General features: G+C 36.4%; 1 protein-coding gene across 1 annotated transcript; it reads right to left on the reverse strand.

Moving 5' to 3' along the window:
• Window positions 1–14345: 14345 nt before the first annotated feature.
• LOC114928757 (uncharacterized) lies at window positions 14346–15029 on the reverse strand. The gene is made up of 2 exons (XM_085488739.1): window positions 14741–15029; window positions 14346–14587 (listed from the first exon to the last, which is right to left on the reverse strand). Exons 1-2 carry the CDS (start codon window positions 15027–15029, stop codon window positions 14346–14348), a joined length of 531 nt encoding a protein of 176 aa, XP_085344865.1.
• Between the last annotated feature and the right edge of the window lie 2997 nt (window positions 15030–18026).

Genomic DNA, 18026 nt, shown 5'->3' on the forward strand with positions numbered 1-18026 from the left:
TTAGTAACGGCCACGCCGTTACAATATGTAATTTCGTTTTGCTTATAAAATCTTCTTTATTAAAGTGGGCTGCACATAATCCCGTCTTTTGTATTGATGCCGGGGACCACTTATGTAACTTTTCATTACCTGTGTAAATAATTCTACAGTTTACATAATGCGTAAATAAATTTGTTCGATGAATTGATTCGTGATCGAGCTTTTCATCCAATACGCTTGTAAATAATATCTTTTTATACTTGATATTAAAAAAAATTTCATGTTTGTTATAAGACCTAAAGAAAGACACATGTTCAATCAATGCCGTTAGCGCAGCGGCAAAGCACAAGAATAGTAATGTAGGGATCCTAGGTTCAAGACTGAGCTGTTATGATTTTTTTTAATTAAAAAAAATTTAATTATTTTATATGTCATTTGTGTGTAATATGTATTATTTGTTACGTAGAAATAAATATTCGGCATCTATTTATTGTTGGATATGCATATATTTTCTCATATATTTAAAATACATAAAATAATCGTAATATAAAGATAATATTTTTGCAGAGAAATATTTTGAAAAATATTCTTACTTTTTAAAGATATAATAAATAATTAAAAAATAAAATAGATAAAGAAGTAAGACATAAAAATGTTTTTGTTTATTTTTTAATTACATTGCACCGATTGATACAAATAATGAAAACAAAAAATTTATTTCTAAAAATATTTTATTTATGTTACAATATGTATTTTAAATATATGAGGAGATTATGCGTATATATTTAACAATAAATATATGTTGAATGTTTATTTCTACGTAACAAATAATGCATATAACATGATATACAAAATAATAAAAATTTTTTTAACTTAAAAAATAAAAATAATTATGACAGCTCAAATTTTGAATCTAGGGGATCTCTGAATTATTATTTTTGTGCTATCACGCTGTGCTAGTAGCACTGATCAAACATGCATCTTTGCGACGTGGTCACTCAAGAACGTCAGAAGCTTGTGAGCTTACAGCGATGAGTAAAAACAATTGCGTATCTATTTCATTGCGTTTATCTGTTTAAACGCGCGCTTTAATTTTTCTAACGTTTTCGCCTCTTTATATTTTAAAGGTTCTCTCTTTTAAAAATCTTGTTTTAAAGATCCTCTCCGCAAGTAAAATTCGAAAAGATGGATTATTTAATATTTTTACTTTATTATTTGTAAATCCTCGGTAATTTCAAAATTTTTCTATTTGAAAATTATTAATTTTCTATTGCCAATTAATTTTATCACAGACTTTATTCTTACTTCCATTGCACTTTTGTTTGCGGTTTTCAGTATACGATTTTTTATCGTAGTTACTAAAACTTATTATTGTGAATTATACTTGTGCAGTGATTTGAAGAATTTACAATTTCGTTGAAATTGTTGATTCTTCAAAAAAATTACGAGATTCGCAGAAATTGCGTGCTTTCTTGGCATTTTCCGTACGCAGCAGGCGGTTTATTTTTGATTGTTGCAAGCGTTTTTTTTTTATTAAAATAGATAATAATAATGTAAAATAAATCACGATATTTGATAGATGTGCATATATATAGAAATTGTAATAATAACAATATTATATCATAAAATTGTAAATTGTTTCAATTTTTTATAGACTGCGATAAAAGATTTTACATTTGGATAAGAAACTACGGTAAGTAAAAATATAAAATTCTTGAAAACATGTACCAAAAATATTTGATAACGTAAAAAGGTGAACTTTGTGAAAAATAAAGAACTTAAAAATTGCACTAAGAAATAAATGGGCTATATGTGAGCGCGGATGTAAGGTGTGTTATATCCAAATTTAATTAATAGAATTGTAAATTAATCCCAATTTTAAGTCTTACAAATGTCCAAGCAAATTTTTTGTACCTCGTGTACATTTTTGAAAGTTATATTAAAAATTTTAATTTCAATATAATGCGTCTTACATCTCACATTTCGTATACGGCTCACATATAGCCCATTTATCTCTTATACTTTATTTTAACCCTTATAGAAATTTATCATTAGTAACGCCAATTTATCACTTATTTCGAGTACTTAATTATTTTTATTTTGAATACTTAAATTACTGTATATTATAGTATTTTAAATACTCGAAATAAATGATTAATTGGCGTAGTGATAAATTTCTACAAGAGAATAAGGAGCCTTTAAATTCTTAATGTAAAAAATTTCAAGTAATTTTCTTTAATAAAATTTAATTAAAAATTTATGAACACCGTGTTATATAACATTTAAAATCGTGATTATTTAAATAAAAAACCATTTTATGTGTAAAAATATATTTTTAATATTTAATAAATTATATATATATATATATATATATATATATATATTATGCATATGTAAAATTTTCTCTCTCACACACACACACACACACACACAACGGGGGCCAAATCTCTCAAATGGGTCTCATGATCAATTAGCCTGGATTCGCACCAGGGGCAAAGTCTGTTGGTAATATTAAACGAATTTAGCCTGGACTCGCACCAGGGGCAAAGTCTTTTGGTAAAGTCTACGAAATTTAGTACGGACTTGAACCAGGGGCAAAGTGTGTCGGTAAGGGGCAAAATCTATCACACGAAGATGGCGATCTCTTCTTTAGGCAGGCCTTTGGCGATTTGTCTATTAATCCGTGTCTTGGTTAAGAAAAGGTTATTAGAAGAGTCGTGAACGTAAATTGTGTAACTTATACAGTGTTCCGGAACGTGATTGTTTTTTAGCCTGTTTTTGCAACTTGGATAGCGAGCTTGGGATAAAACATAAAATGGTTCAGCAGGTCTCAAATTAATTGTCATCAAAAATGAAAAGAGGCATCACTTTTAGTTTTTTGAAAATTTTCGAAAGTTACCCATAATTAAGGGTTAAAATTACTCCAAATCACAATATAGCCAAAACAAAAAAAGCTGAACAAAATTTTAAAAAGTAATTGACCTAAAATTTTTGACAGTGAGGTTTTTGGGGTCGCTGATCACGAATCTACTATCCAAATTGCAAAATTCAATTATTTAAACAATTTATAAATAAATAATTATTATTAAAATAACTTTTTTTACATTGGGCATGCTGCACATGGTTGTATATGTTTTTTGGGTCACTGATTACGAATGTACTATCGAAATTGCTAAATTAATTTATTTAAATAATATATAAATAAATAATTATTGTAAAAATCACTTTTTTCAATGTTGGGTATGCTACACATGCTTATATAGGTATTTTGGGTCACTAATTTTGAATCTACTATTCAAATTGCGGAATTCATTAATTTAAACAATTTATAAATCAAGATAATGCAAAAATCACTTTTTTAAATATTGTATATGCTGCAATTGATTATATAGGTTTATTTGCGTGGATAAAATTAATTATATTTAACACATAATTAATAATAATTAATTGATAATTGATAAATAAATAATTAATTTTTATTTATTATTAATTAAATTTTTTTTATTTATTATTATATTATTATATTTATTTATTTTTATTTTATTTATTATATTTTATTTATTATTAATTATATGTTTTTTTGAGCAAATTATTTTCTAAAAACAATATATTTAGATGTTTTGAGTCAAGACAGTGCCCCGCAGGTAATCAAAAAGACTTTCAAAAACATTGAAATTCACCGAAAAGCTTTATTACGTTCATTTTTCTTGCCCCGCATTGTAGATCATGATAATTATGTAATGATTAATTATTTTAATGAGTTAAAAAGTTACATGAAACTGTATGGTACAAATCTTTTATTAAATCTTGTCTCAAAGTCGAGCTAAAAAAACTCGTCTTACAGTTAGCGTTATCCAGGAACAACGACGTGGACGTGGTAGTATTCTGTTTCCTTTGGGGTGCTTGTTTATTGTGAGTCTTCTTGCCTTTCACGATGGGGTGCTTGTTTAGCGTGAGTCCCCTTGCCTCTCACGATGGAGTGCTTGTTTATTGTGAGTCCCCTTGCCTCTCACGATAGGGTGCTTGTTTAGCGTGAGTCCCCTTGCCTCTCACGATGGGGTGCTTGTTTAGCGTGAGTCCCCTTGTCTCTCGCAGTCTATAAGTGTGTAAGTCTATAAGTTATTAAGCATTAATTTGTTTCTTTTGGTATTGTAATTGAAATGTTACATACTTCTAGATTAGGCACTGTTATTGAATGATATTATCCGTATCCAAGAAACCATATTACTGCCATGACATGGCTACAACAACCAAGAGTTCGGCTCCCACTTTCGCAAGTACAATAGTATTCTATGATACATTCTCTTCTAGATTTAGACTTATCAACAAGAACAAAAATGTGGTGGTTTTTTGCATTTCGGTTTCGTGATTTTATATAGGCTTTCACTAAAAGTGGATCTTGAATGGTGATATATTGACTATATGTAATTGTAGCTGTTGAATGTCTGCGGGGAAGTTCAAACCTATGCACTAAAAATATTTTTTCTTTTATGTGTTGTGCATAATAGCTTCTAGCATTTTCTATTTGATACTTCCCAAAAGAAATATTATATAAGTCATCCATGGTCAGTAGAGGAAATTGCAGTAGTGCATTATTCTTCTCATTGTCGACTGTTGTATATTCAAGCTGAATGTATGGAACAGCTACTTTCGTAAGATTATAGTCTTCTACAATTTTTTAAAATTTATTTTCAACATTTATTCTTGACAACATCAAATGAGCTATGTTTTCGTCATCATTATCAGAAACTATAGGTTTATGAGTAAGGTTGAGTAAGGCAAAAGCAATTAACAGGGAGTCATAATCGTATTTTAATGTAGAATTATGTGCTGAAATTGCGAAAAGTTTAAATTTATTTTTAATACGACCAAAAACTTGTTCTATAACCCATTTAATTTTGGTTATACATAGAGTTCTATTAGCATTATAAGTTTCAAGATTACCGAGTCCAGGTATGTGAGTTTTGATCTGTTTTGTATCAGTCAGGTATAAAAGTCAGTCACGAAACCCTCTGTCGAGAAACATTGAATCTCCTTGCTCAATGATCGATAATTGATCTTCATATCTATCAAAGCAGTCCAGCAAAATTGTGGCATCATTATGAGTAGCATCGTACGGTCCTAGAACAAATAAAACATATCCGTCGGGAGCACATTCTACCATGGGCTTTATGAGGGGGAATTTTTTTTGTTCCGACCACAGATTTTTTTGATTCGCAAAGTTTTTCGATTTCTGACATAAGCGATATGTAGCGTCAAAAATACTACATCCTTTATTATCAGGAACATCGAATAAAACTTTTGCTCTTTTAGTATTATGTTGAATCAATGTTTCCCGTGTAGGATAATTTATGAATTTAGGTACAAAGTTCTCAAGCAAGTCGTCTCTTGCGATAGTCATGTGGTTAGCTATAGTTTTTTCACATGTTCCAAACAATAAGCCCAACTGTTCATTAGTAAGAGATGTTCTGAATTTGCATAAAAGAGTCGCTATGTGCGTTGGGTTGGAAAGTTGACTATAATCACAAAGAGTATTAAATTCATTTTTTTTAAACCAAACCATGCCTTGAAATCGCTATCACTCATTGGATCTATTTTGTCAATGTTGAAAACATACGTCTTATTCTTTGAGGTTTCATGTCTTTCATGTAGTACTCATATTACTCACAATTTTTTGCCTGCTATCTGGTACTTCATTAGTTATTTGATTAACTAGAGGCCAATAGTTATCAACATTTAAATGTTGGTTACACATACGAGCATCAAAAAGTATAAGGCATTTATATTCAATAAGAAGTAAATGACGGATGTGTTTTGGAACAGATATTAAACTATTAATTTCTTTACAGCCAAAAGTGCAGTTTATATGAGAGTTATGTCCCTCTTTGTAAACATCTAAGTTAAGCGTATTGAGATTTGTAGATATAACTGTGTTTTTAATGACCTGATCGTAGCAAGATCTGCATAACTTACTATTAGATGAAATATCATCAATTTTATCCAAAGATTTTCTTTTTTGGTTATATTTTCCTTTTTATAGATTATTTATTGTTATCAATGCATTCGGAATATTTGTAGTAGGAAAAAAATGGTCTGACTTGCTCTGTTTCGGAGCTTTGCAGCTTAAACAATTTACGAAAGGCATTATTTCCAAAAATAAACCTTAAAAGAATCGCTTAAAAGAGAATCCTTACGATAAATGATCGTAATAAGCGAAAAATCGCAAAATGACACATTTAGCTTTTACTAATTGCAAAGCATTTTTGAATAATCCAGCTTCAAAAATGTAAACCCTATATTCAAAACAAAATGCAAAATCCAAAATGAAAATCATGTTAAGGCAGAAGCCTAACGCAACTTATATTTAATCCCAGAGTCGCGCAACTCGTGTATGGTTGTATGATTTGCAATACGCCACTTATCAGTTGGTTGGAAAACCACCTGTATATGAGCATTTACGCAAAAATTAGCCGATTTGCCGTCCGTTGATTTATCATACAATTATTTATATTATAATCAATTCTTTATGCAATCAAATTACTATAAAAAAAATAGTTTAATGTTACCAACAAACTTTCCAATAAATTGTTTTCAATAAAATATTTTAGACTTTTTTTATGTTTTAGATGGTTTTACCTACTTACAAGGGGCGAATTTTAATTGAAATGGAAGAGAATGATCAAAATAAATTAGCTTGAAGTTTCTTACAAAATAACAATAATTATGGGCTCATTACAAATCTACTATTAAAAATGTAAAATTATTGTCTTTAAACTATTTGTTCGTAATTCGTTATCCAAAAGAACATATATAAGCATGTGCAGCATGCCCAACATTGAAAAAAGTACTTTTTACAATAATTATTTATTTATATATTATTTAAATAAATAATTTTAGCAATTTCGATAGTACATTTGTAATCAGTGACCCAAAAAGCATATATAATCATGTGCAGCATGCCCAATGTAAAAAAAGTTATTTTAACATAATCATTTATTTATAAATTGTTTAAATAATTAAATTTTGCAATTTGGATAGTAGATTCGTGATCAGCGACCCCAAAAACTTCACAGTCAAGAATTTCAGGTCAATTACTCGACTTTTTGAAATTTTGTTCAGCTTTTTTCGATTTGGCCATATTGTGACTTGGAGTAATTTTAACCCCTAATTATGGGTAACTTTCGAAAATTTTTAAAAACTAAAAGTGATGCTCTTTTTCATTTTCAATGATGATTAATTTGAGACCTGCTAAACCATTTTATGTTTTATCCCAAGCTCGCTATCCAAGTTACAAAAACAAGCTAATTTTGCGGTTACTCTTTAAACTTCTTAAGCTTATAATATTTTCTGTTTTACATCCCTAAAAAGTCAAAAAGTAAAGGGAGTAAATTGATTTATAAAGATATCTATACTCAAAAATTGAAGATGTTACAGATGTGAAAATTGATATTTAGATTCTTTTTGTACAATAAAGATGTGTTTTACCATTTTCCAAATCTTATAATGCAAAGTAAATAAATGGATTTTAGAAAGTACACGCAGTAAACATGTATTCATCCGACTAATATAAAACTCCGCCGCTAGATGGCCTCCGTAGCGACAAACTTATCCGATAGTAAAAAATCACTGTCGTGCTTTATATGAAGCAAATAAGTCACTTCAATTATTATTAAAAATGGAAATGTTGAAGAAACTGTTGAACTATATGAGTCTATATGACGAAACTAAAATCGATTTTATAAAAAAATTACCTCTTGAAATATCAAGCAAAATAATGACTATGTTAGACTACACATCTTTTCAATCTGCTAAAATGGTTAGTCGCAGCTGGAGTCACGTATGTGTATACGAATTTAAACATAGAAAATTAATGCAACAGATTAAAGCAAGCAAATATCTTTCTAATAAATTGCGGATAAGAAAAATTCTTAAGTCAACTATAGAAAGCAGCGGCAGTATTAAATTACAATGTACATATCATAAATTGGTGCAAACACATATATACGTCGCGTTCAAAATAGTAAACGCGTCGAATTATCTGGGACGAAGAAATATACGATTGTAATATTCAAATGTAGAAAATAAAATTTATATTTTTTTTTATTAACGCTTTCTTGAAAACAAAAATAATTTAAATTGTTATATATATATAATCATTTAAAATTAAAAAATTATAAATTAAAAAAATTTTAAAAACACAATATACACCTCCTTCATCTCGGCCAATAGAGCCACACGCGATGTTATTGCGACAATTAAGAAAGAAAATTTGGAAACTAAGGAATTCGTATCCTATGGTTGGGATCTCAAAAATTCCCCTTGTTTCCTCTCTTAACTTCCACTTCCTTTCTTAACTTCCACTTTAAAATTTAGGTTTTTTGGCAGTATATGCGAAGTCGCTCAGAGCCTCTCCAAGAGCAAAGTCGACAGAAGTTAAGCGCACTTTTCAATCGCGAATCATTGTTAATCAAGTCGGATCAACCGATATACATCAAAAGAGTAAGAGTATCGCGAATACCGCGTTGCACGGAGTACGGTGGATAAAATTAAATTGCCGCACGTATTACGGTGATACAACCTATGTAGCGCGCTATCGAGAAAAGTGTAAATCATCGTTTAAAATACGAAATGTATTTTTTTGTAATAACTCCTAATCAGTTTCCGGTTCACACGTCAGTGACCACACATGACCGACTCACATCTAAGTTTAAGTTCACGTGTCTGTGAAATTAATCTCATTTTCGCATGCTGATCATTAAGTCGCATGTAAAAACAGTTAAGAAATTTAATATTTGTGTCGGAGGACATTCTGCGTTTACGGTGTCCTTCAAATCAAACAAAGTCGATGGACAAACAAGTGTGAAAACATTCTCTGTGTACGACGAACAATAGTTACCAAAAATTCCTTCGAATTTCAGATTCGAGATTGTGATCGTAAATAATAAGCGTGATCGATCTCTGTATATGCAGAGTATTATACTCGCATTGTTATGAAGAGAATATTGAAACAACTTTGTCAACAATCTCATTTTTTTGTTTAACGTGTGTGATGTGAAATAATAAACGCTTTTGTAAATGTGTTAAACTCAAATATTTAATGAACTTTGATTCGGCACTGGCCTAACCTGCCATTTCCTTCGCGCACCAAATTCGGAGCGCGTCCACCCTACGTCAAGACAGTTCACACATATATGGTTCAAAACAGAAACATTTTGTCAATACGGTCTCTCATTGGATGCTGAATAATCCTAAGAGCTACTAATGAAAGGAGAATGTTAAAAAAAGTCGATTTCCCGACTATTAATGGAACCTAAAATTCGAGTTTCATGGGTATCTATGAACCATATAAGTGTTAAAATGATGGCTTTTTTTTCTAGAGACCTGAGGAAAGTATTGAAAATGTATCAAAACTATTGAAAATAGCGTCATTCGATCGATCTGAAGACAACTAAAATCGAGGACATGGATGAATTTTCAATTAAATCAAGTTCTGGTTAAACACTTATTAAATAGTTTTTGAGATTAATAATGTATTAATATCGGGATCGCAAAATTTAAGATTGCGGATCTAATATGCTGGATCAGTATTGAGAAACACTAGATGCCAGGATGTAGTTACTTCCGAATAAACGATCTGATTCCACATTCAAATACATTATGTTTTTTAGTTTTTTATTAAAATAATTTTGTTTCATTAAATAAAATTCTTTAGTTCTAACATAGAAAATATTAATAATTCTCATATTCTTTACGTTAGAACTAAAGAATTCTATTCAACAATGAAACAAAAATATTTAAATAAAAAAAATAAAAAACATAATGTATTTGAATATAGAATCAGATCTTTTATTCGGAAGTAACTACATCCTAGCATCTAGTTTCTCTTAATACTGATCCACCATATTGGATCCGCAATCTTGAATTTTGCGATCCAGATATTAAAACATTATTGATCTTAAAAACTAAATATTTAATAAGTGTTTAATCAGAAGTTGGTTTAATTGAAAATTTATCCATGTCGTCGACTTTGTTGTCTTCAGATCGATCGAATGACGCTATTTTCAATAGTTTTGATAGATTTTCAATACTTCTCTAGGAAAAAAGGCCATCATTTCTACATCTTATATGGTTCATAGATTCTCATGGAACTCGAATTTTAGATTGCATCGATAGTCGGGAAATCGACCTTTTTTAACATCCTTCTTTCTATTATGTACATAATTTTAATTCATTGAATTTCTAATTTCCATTAAGTACATAATTTTAATTCATCGTATTTCTTATATCTATAGTATATTGTGTTACAAGTACGGAAAGTTGGCTATTGGTCACGAGTGCGCGTTTACCCGCACGAGTAGACAATAGCTAACTTCCGTACGTGCAACACATACTATTTTGTATTACACGTGCATTTAAAGTGGCACTTTGAATACCTGATTTACGCAGTAGACTGATATATGAATAGCAGATAAGGTTAGGTGCGTGTTGGAAGGGCGTGAAATGGCGGTAGTTTTGCCAGTTGTTTTGTATGTGCGCTGCGAGATGGCGTTGAAACTCGTGTTGAATACATTGAACAAGGTTTTATCGGGTTAAATGTGCTATTAAACACGGTTTTGTCGAGTTTAATATGGTGTGTATAATGCATTGGAAGTGGACGTTTTAAATTTGTTACTTTTGGCACAGAAATCAGGCACGAAAAGTGCTACTTTGGATGCACGTGTAATACAAAATAATTTTAATTTATCCAATTTCTATTATGTATATAATTTTAATTTGTCGTATTTCCTTTATGTAAATAATTTTAATTCACTGAATTTCTATATGTACATAATTTTATTTTTGAATTTTTATTGTGTACCTAATTTTAATTCTTGCGTTTCCATTATGTTTTAAATTTTGATTCGCCGAATTTCTATTATGTACAATACATAAGTATTCTTGAATTTATATTATGCGTTATAATTTTAATTCAACAAATTTTTATTGTTTACATAAATTCAACTGACCGAATTTCTATTAGATACAATTTTAGTTATTTATATAATAGAAATACGGCGAATTAAAATTATGTGCATAATAGAAATTCAAGAATTAAAATTATGAACATAATAGAAAATAAAAAATTAAAATTATTTATGTAAAAAAAATACAGCAAATTAAAATTATGTTTATAATAGAAATTCAGCAAATTAAAATTATAACGGACCGCTTTCCCGGTGCGGCCGGATCGCTCAATCGGGATCACAAAGTTCGGGAAAGGGTTTGATCCAAGAAACGTGCGACGCGGGGTATAAGTTTAACGAGTGTTTATTTGTGTTCTATATACAAGTGTATGTTTGTGTGCACTGGTGTGTATGCTTGTGTGTGTGTGTGTGTGTGTGTGTGTGTGTGTGTATCAATGTATGTGCGAATGTGTGGATAAAGTTATAAAGGTGTGACGTGAGTATGACGATGAATGCGTATAAACGTGAGTAAATGGGCGGGTGAACGCGGACGCCAGTATAAATATATGTCGCGTGTATAACAGTGTGAGTGTCCTAGTATGCGTGCGAATGCGTGTATGTGATGTATAAATGTGTGACGTGAGGGTGTCGGAGAGCGTATGTGTATAAGTGTGAGTGGATGTATGTACGGAACGCGGACGCCAGTATAAATGTATGTCGCGTGTATGATAACGTATGGACGTGGATGAATATGCGTATGTATATGCGAGTGCGAATACGTGGGGTGCGGGTCGGCGTGTATCCTGGTGGCGGTGCAGGTATCAGTGACGGAATAATGAACCGGTGCTGGAATAAATGCGCCGATTATTATTACGCGACATTAAATGCAACGCGGAACAATGCCTTTTATTTTCGCGTCGGCGATTGGAATTCGGGATTTAAAGGGACAACCCTTTAACTTCTCACGGCCGTGTTTATTTTCCTTTGCTGGGCGCGGCGCGGTCCGGGGCGCGGTAAGGTCCCGTGTTGTTATTATCGCGCGCGCGGCGTTCTCTCTCTCGCGCGCGCAGATGAGAGAGAGAGAGAGAGTAGCCGCTCTCTTCTTCCTTCGGCAAAGCCAAGGTTTGATTCCGGGTATTCGCGTCGCGGGGATTCCGTTTATTAGTTTCGAGGATACAATCGGCCGCGGTAACTCCCGACAGAGGCGGAGAACTCCCAACCTCTGGTATATCTGGCCGATCGTACAGGCGGACAGGGCGAGGAGCGGGTTCAGTGAGGATACGCTCGGAGCGGCTTCGGAAGTGGGAACGCACCCATATGAGACAGGTACCCCCGATCTCTTTGTTCTCAGCCTTTTCTTTGCGTTTTCCGGAGAGGTATTTGTCCTAAGACGGTATGGTGCGGAATGTGTCGTTTCGGTTCTCCGCGAGCTTTTTATCCGACCCGATTGGGGTTTTCCGTACTACTTCGTGACTCTTCGGTAATTTCTAATTAACACGGCGCGTGGAGAAAAGTAGTAAACCGAACGTACTTTTATATATGATATTTCATATACTGAGACAGGTATATTCAAGCTTTGCGGCGCGGGCTGTATCGTTATAAAATTATGTATATGTATGATAGAAATTCGGTAATTAGAGTTATGTACATAACTGAAATTCGGCGTATTAAAATTATATACATTTGCGAAGTAAAAATATATTTACCGTGCGCAAAGCGCGCGCTTTTGTGTTATATAGCTTTAGTAAAAATAAAAATTAACTATATATTATAAATTTATATCAGAATAATAATTATTTATTTTTATCTACTTATTAATTCGTTAAATATAATTTAATTATTTTATTATTTTAATTTATTTTACAAAAATGAGTTAGATGCAGTTATTATATGATTTGTTTGTTGTTTTCTAATTTAATAATTAAATAAAATAATCAAATTTAAAAATTGCAATTTACAATAGTATATTCTTATAATAATATAATGCGAGAATGAATTAAAAATCAATGTGTTAATATTAGAGACATAACATGACATATAAAGCATTAATAAAAATTATCATTTCAAATAAAAATAAGACTTTGAAATTAAAATAGAATAATATTAATTATTTTGTAAATTATTATATTTGCGTCAAATTTTGAAATTTCTTTTAAAAATTGTCACGTATCGACTAAAAATTTTTATTATCAAGAATAATAGACATTCTACATAATTACACAATAATTATAATAATTAAATAAGGTGTAAAAGACTGTATTATAAAAATTATTTAAGTAACTGTCTGCGTTATTGTTACGCGAGTAGGGAAAATCGCAGAAAGCTCTAATTGGCTGCACGCGTTACCCCCTACTTGCCGAATTCGTCGTTCCTCGAGGAAGGGACATAGGTTATGAGGGATTCCTCTCGCCCCTACCAGGATAATCAAAAACATTTTGGTAGAGGCCACCAGAAGTACCGCCCTAAAGCCTCCATGGTGGCCTGATCCGGGTGGTTGATTGGAAGCCCTTCGGGAACAAGCATTTGCATGACTACCGGAGGGCATCCCATCAAACCTTTCCCACCGAATGGACCCTTTGCTCCTATGAAGGGGGTGGCGGCCGTCCTCTTCTGATTTCGCGGCGCAAGGGGACCACACCCCCACACCGCGCCCTCCCTAAAAGTGGATACAAGGGGGCGGTTCGAGAGCATCCGTTCGAACCGCGGCCCCTCTGCCTTTCCGGTTGCGACCCCCCGCACCCTAAAGGTAAAATTGCCTCCAGAAAGGGAGCAACCCTCTTTTACAGCAGTGGTTCCTTCAGCCGAGAGCCTTAGAGCTCCCGACAGAATGGGCTGTCGCACCTTCTACCGGTGGGGGAACATGTGCAATGGGAGGCTAAAGTGGGTTCGACTTCCCTGTGTTTCTCAATGAGACTCCGAACTGCGGCCGCCTCCTCTTGGCGTGGAGTCGGGATTCGGCCGCAGTTCCGGAGCCCCTCGCCGAGACACTCCCCGAGGGGGGTTTCTCGGCCAAGCCGGGGGTGCTGGCTTCCGCTCCTCCGCCGCAACACTCTTAAGAGCGCCCGGCGAGCGAGCAGGCGACCACACTCCCCCCCCCCCGGGCCCAAGATTTCTACATCATCTTAGGAAAGGGCCACATGCGATGGGAATAAGTTTCCCCTGTGGTCCTTCCCTACCTCCCTTAGACTCAAACCCGTATGCATATCTCGGGGGAACCAATGTTCTCCCTTTAAGGCCAATCGACATCCGAACGACGGAGCGGCCTCCTCCTTCTTCTTACGCGCGCCCCGTCGCCCATCCCCTCATCACAATCTCGCGCTCTTCCCCGTCTAGACTAGCAGGTGGGGTCTCATTTTTCCTGGGCTTCAGGGTCGAGGCGGCGTCTTCTCCGCTTCCCCCGCCTCTCCCTTTCTTTCTCTTCTCTCAGCAATCTCCTGCAGCATCACTTTGCTGCAGAAGAAGACCACCGCCATTCCAATTCTCTTTGCTTTCCAGCATCTTGCTGACAATTGCCGGGAGCGATAGATCGTTCCCGATTTTTTGCACAAGGACACGGCGCTCTTCTGCCCACGCTGGGCAAAACTCCAGTGTGTACTGCGCCGTGTCTCTGTCCTCCACGCTGTAGTGGCACCGCGTGGTGCAAAGCAACCATGCCCGGAGAACACCTGTGTCATATAGAATGACATCCTGCCGTGAGGCCTGTCAACCCACTCTTCCAGTATAAACCTTACGGCTCCGACGACTCTTCTGCCCGAATTTGATGGGAGAATGTTACCCAAACACTCTTCTACCATTTGTCGTCGGGCTTGGGCTCTAACAAGCCCTCGGACCCGCTGCATGCGCCACGGTACGATAGCCACGGACGAAGCAAATGGCGACCATCTTTTGTGCTCTACGCAGCACATTTTTAATACGAGTGGTAGCCATCGCCTCGCCCGCCCACACTGGCGGATAGAAGGCTAATCGTATCTGCATACAGCCAATGTAATCGATCGTCTGGCCCACCGAGGCTAGGCAGCAGGCTATTCCTTCAATCTTGCCAGTCAGACGATTGAAATGATCGCCAAAACTCCAAGTGCCGTCCAGCCAGAGTCCCAAGTATTTCATATTTGACTACCCTAGCTGGACGAAGATGCCATCCATTATTATCTGAGCCTTTGGCGGCCTCCCACGGGAGCTATCATGGAAAAAGATAGCCTCCGTTTTGTGGAGAGCCACCTTCAGACTCAGATCCTTAATCGAGCGCACCACACATGCCATCGCGATCTCCACCGATCTCCTCGCGTCCCCCCAGTCGTTCTCCCAATAGTGCAAGGACAATAGTGTCGTCTGTATAGCATACGACACTAGCGCCGCGGGGCAAGGCAGAACGGATAACGCAATCATATGCGATGTCCCACAGTAGGGGGTCCAAGACGGACCTCTGTGGAGCACTGCAATGCATGGTCTTTCCGCGCACAGTACCGGTTTTGTCCCGGTACTGTAGCCTCCTTTCTCAGTAGACCTTTGTGACCTCCACAAGGTATTGAGGGACGCCATGACGTATTAAGGCGTCCCTCACCTTTCCCCAAGGTAGGGTGTTGAACGCATTGGCAATATCCAATGATACTGCTGCCACCATCCCGCCCTCCTCAGTCACGGATTCCGCAAAACCACGCACGCGTAAAATCGCGTCCGTGGTAGATCTGTTTGTGCAGAACTCGTACTGTTCCCCGTGGAGGTCCGGCCTCACTTTCTTTAGCCATTGGACGAGGCGGTCCACGATAATAAGCTTAAAGAGCTGACCAACCTCGTTCAGCAGGCAAATAGGTCTGTACGCGAAAGGCGCTTCATCCGTCCTGCCTCCTTTCGGGAGAAAAACCAGATTGGCCCTCTCCCAGACTGGGAGAAATTTGTCTGCCCGCAGGCAATCGGAAAAGAGTTGCCGAATGGGTCCTGATAAGTGTTGCAAGGCAGACCCTTCCAGAAACGCCATCAGGTCCAGGGGCCTTGTTTTCCGTGAGTCTTAATCTCTTGGCGATTCTGTCTCGGACTGGACACCTTATAGCCTCATAGCTCTCCTCTCACTGAAAAGGCTCCCTAACGTAAAGTTCCGGAATCCTCCCTCTCAGCGGGAAGAGGGTGGATAAGACAGTCTAAAATAGGTGTGTCCAGTACCTCCGTCACGGGGGGCGTTTAGCTCTTTAGTTTTCTCATAACTATTTTGTAAGGACACCCCCAAGGGTCCAAATTGAGGACCTGGATTTGTTCGTCCCAGGCCTTCGCCTTTGCCGTTCTGATGGCGGCGCTCAGAGCGCTACGTGCTAACCTGTAGCACTCGAGCGCCTCAGCCACGCTCTTGTCATCAAGATCGAGACCGCGTCTCCTTAACCTTTTAAAACGGCGCCTGGCTTGGACGGAGGTGCGTCTCAAGTCGCCAATCTTTTCCGTCCAGTACGCCGCTCTCCGCGGTCTCGGTTTGACTTAGGGCATAGCTACATCGCGTGCATTTGCGATGGTTTCCCCGAGCCAAGCCACCTGGTCCCCTATTTTCTGTGGCGCGTTAGCGCCGGGCCAGGTGGCCGAGAGCATGGCTGCCACCAACTTATCAGGGTCTAACTTGCGTAGAGCCCATCTTCTGGGTTCTCTCCTCTGGGCGCGGTTTAGCACCCCGCGGCGGATGATGTCCATTCAAATATAGAAATGGTCGGAAAGGGTCTCCTTGTCAATCACCCGCCAGTTTCTGATTTTGTCAACCGCAGAGAAAAATGCTCATGTTAAATTAATTATGAACTCCCCCTGCGGCCAAGGTGCTTCTCAACCCCTGATTAATGATTTGGAGGCCGAGAATCGCTGCCCAAGAGTTGAGAAGCATGATAGAGAAATTGGAGGAGTATTTACAGAAGAAGGAGCTAGAATTAAACGAAAAAAACAAAGATTATGAGGTTCAGGAAAGGAGGAGGAAGATGGAAAAAAAGGAGTGGAGATGGAAAGGAGAGAGAATGGAGGAAGTAAAAGAGTTCACATACTTAGGTTACAGACTACAGAGAAATGGAGGACAGGAAGGGCAGATGAAGGAGAGGATAAGAAAAGCAGCAGTAGTTATGTTGTGTGGGGAATAGGGAAAAGGAGATTTGGAAAAAATTGGGGAAGAAGAGTATGGCTATTTGACAAACTAGTTTGGACGGTTATGAACTACGGAATAGAAATATGGAGGTGAAGAGAAAGAAAAAGAATGAAAAGGTTAGAAGAAAGATACCTAAGATGGATGTTAGGGTGGAAAGAAGGACGCCGGGTTATATGGTAAGAGAGGAGCTGAAAAAAGAAAAATTGAGGACGAGAGCAAGGAAGAGAGCGTAGAGCTTCGAGAAGAAAATGGAAGAAGAAAAGGGAAGTAGGTTGGCGAGAAGATGTTGGGAGGAGATAAAGGGTAGAGCAAAAGAAGAAAAAGGAGGGTCGGATTGGAAAAAGGTGAGAGAGGATTTTTTCAGAAAGAGGATGGAAGAGAAGGTCGAAAAGAAGAATAGAGAAAATGAGAGATGGAACGGGGAAATGACAAAAAGAGACGTAGAAGAGCAAAAAAGAGATAGAGGAGATAATAGATAGATCAAGATATAATAAATGATATAAAGAGGTTAGAGTGAAGGGGGTACCGAAGTACTTAAGAAAGGAATGGGGGGAAAGCAAATGGAACAGGATAGCGAGATTTAGACTGGGAAATGAAGTGTTAGGAAGTAGATATTGGGAAGAGACTGAAAAAAAAAAGATGCAGGGTGTGTGGAGAAGAGGAGTCGTGAGAACATGTATGGGAAAGATGTAGGGTAGGCAGTGAAAAGGAAAGGAGTTGGCAGGAGATAGTGACAGAGATTTTAGGAGAAGGAGGGGAGGGGGAATAGTGAATGAGGAAGATAGAGAAAGAGAGAGAGAGAGAAGGAAAAGAAGAAAGGAAAAAGGAGAGGAGATAGAAGAGTGAGGAGGGATGGATGGAAGAATGAATTTGACGAGGGAAAGAAAAGAAGAATAAAGAGAATATTCAAAGGCAAGAGAAACAAAAGTCTTATGCGGCATAGATGTGTGTGTGTGTTAGGGGATTGAGCGGAAGCTAAAGGGAGAGGGCCTCAAGGG

Source organism: Nylanderia fulva, unplaced genomic scaffold (assembly GCF_048542155.1).
Source record: "Nylanderia fulva isolate GAGA-0341 unplaced genomic scaffold, ASM4854215v1 Scaffold703, whole genome shotgun sequence".
Classification (NCBI taxonomy): domain Eukaryota; kingdom Metazoa; phylum Arthropoda; class Insecta; order Hymenoptera; family Formicidae; genus Nylanderia; species Nylanderia fulva.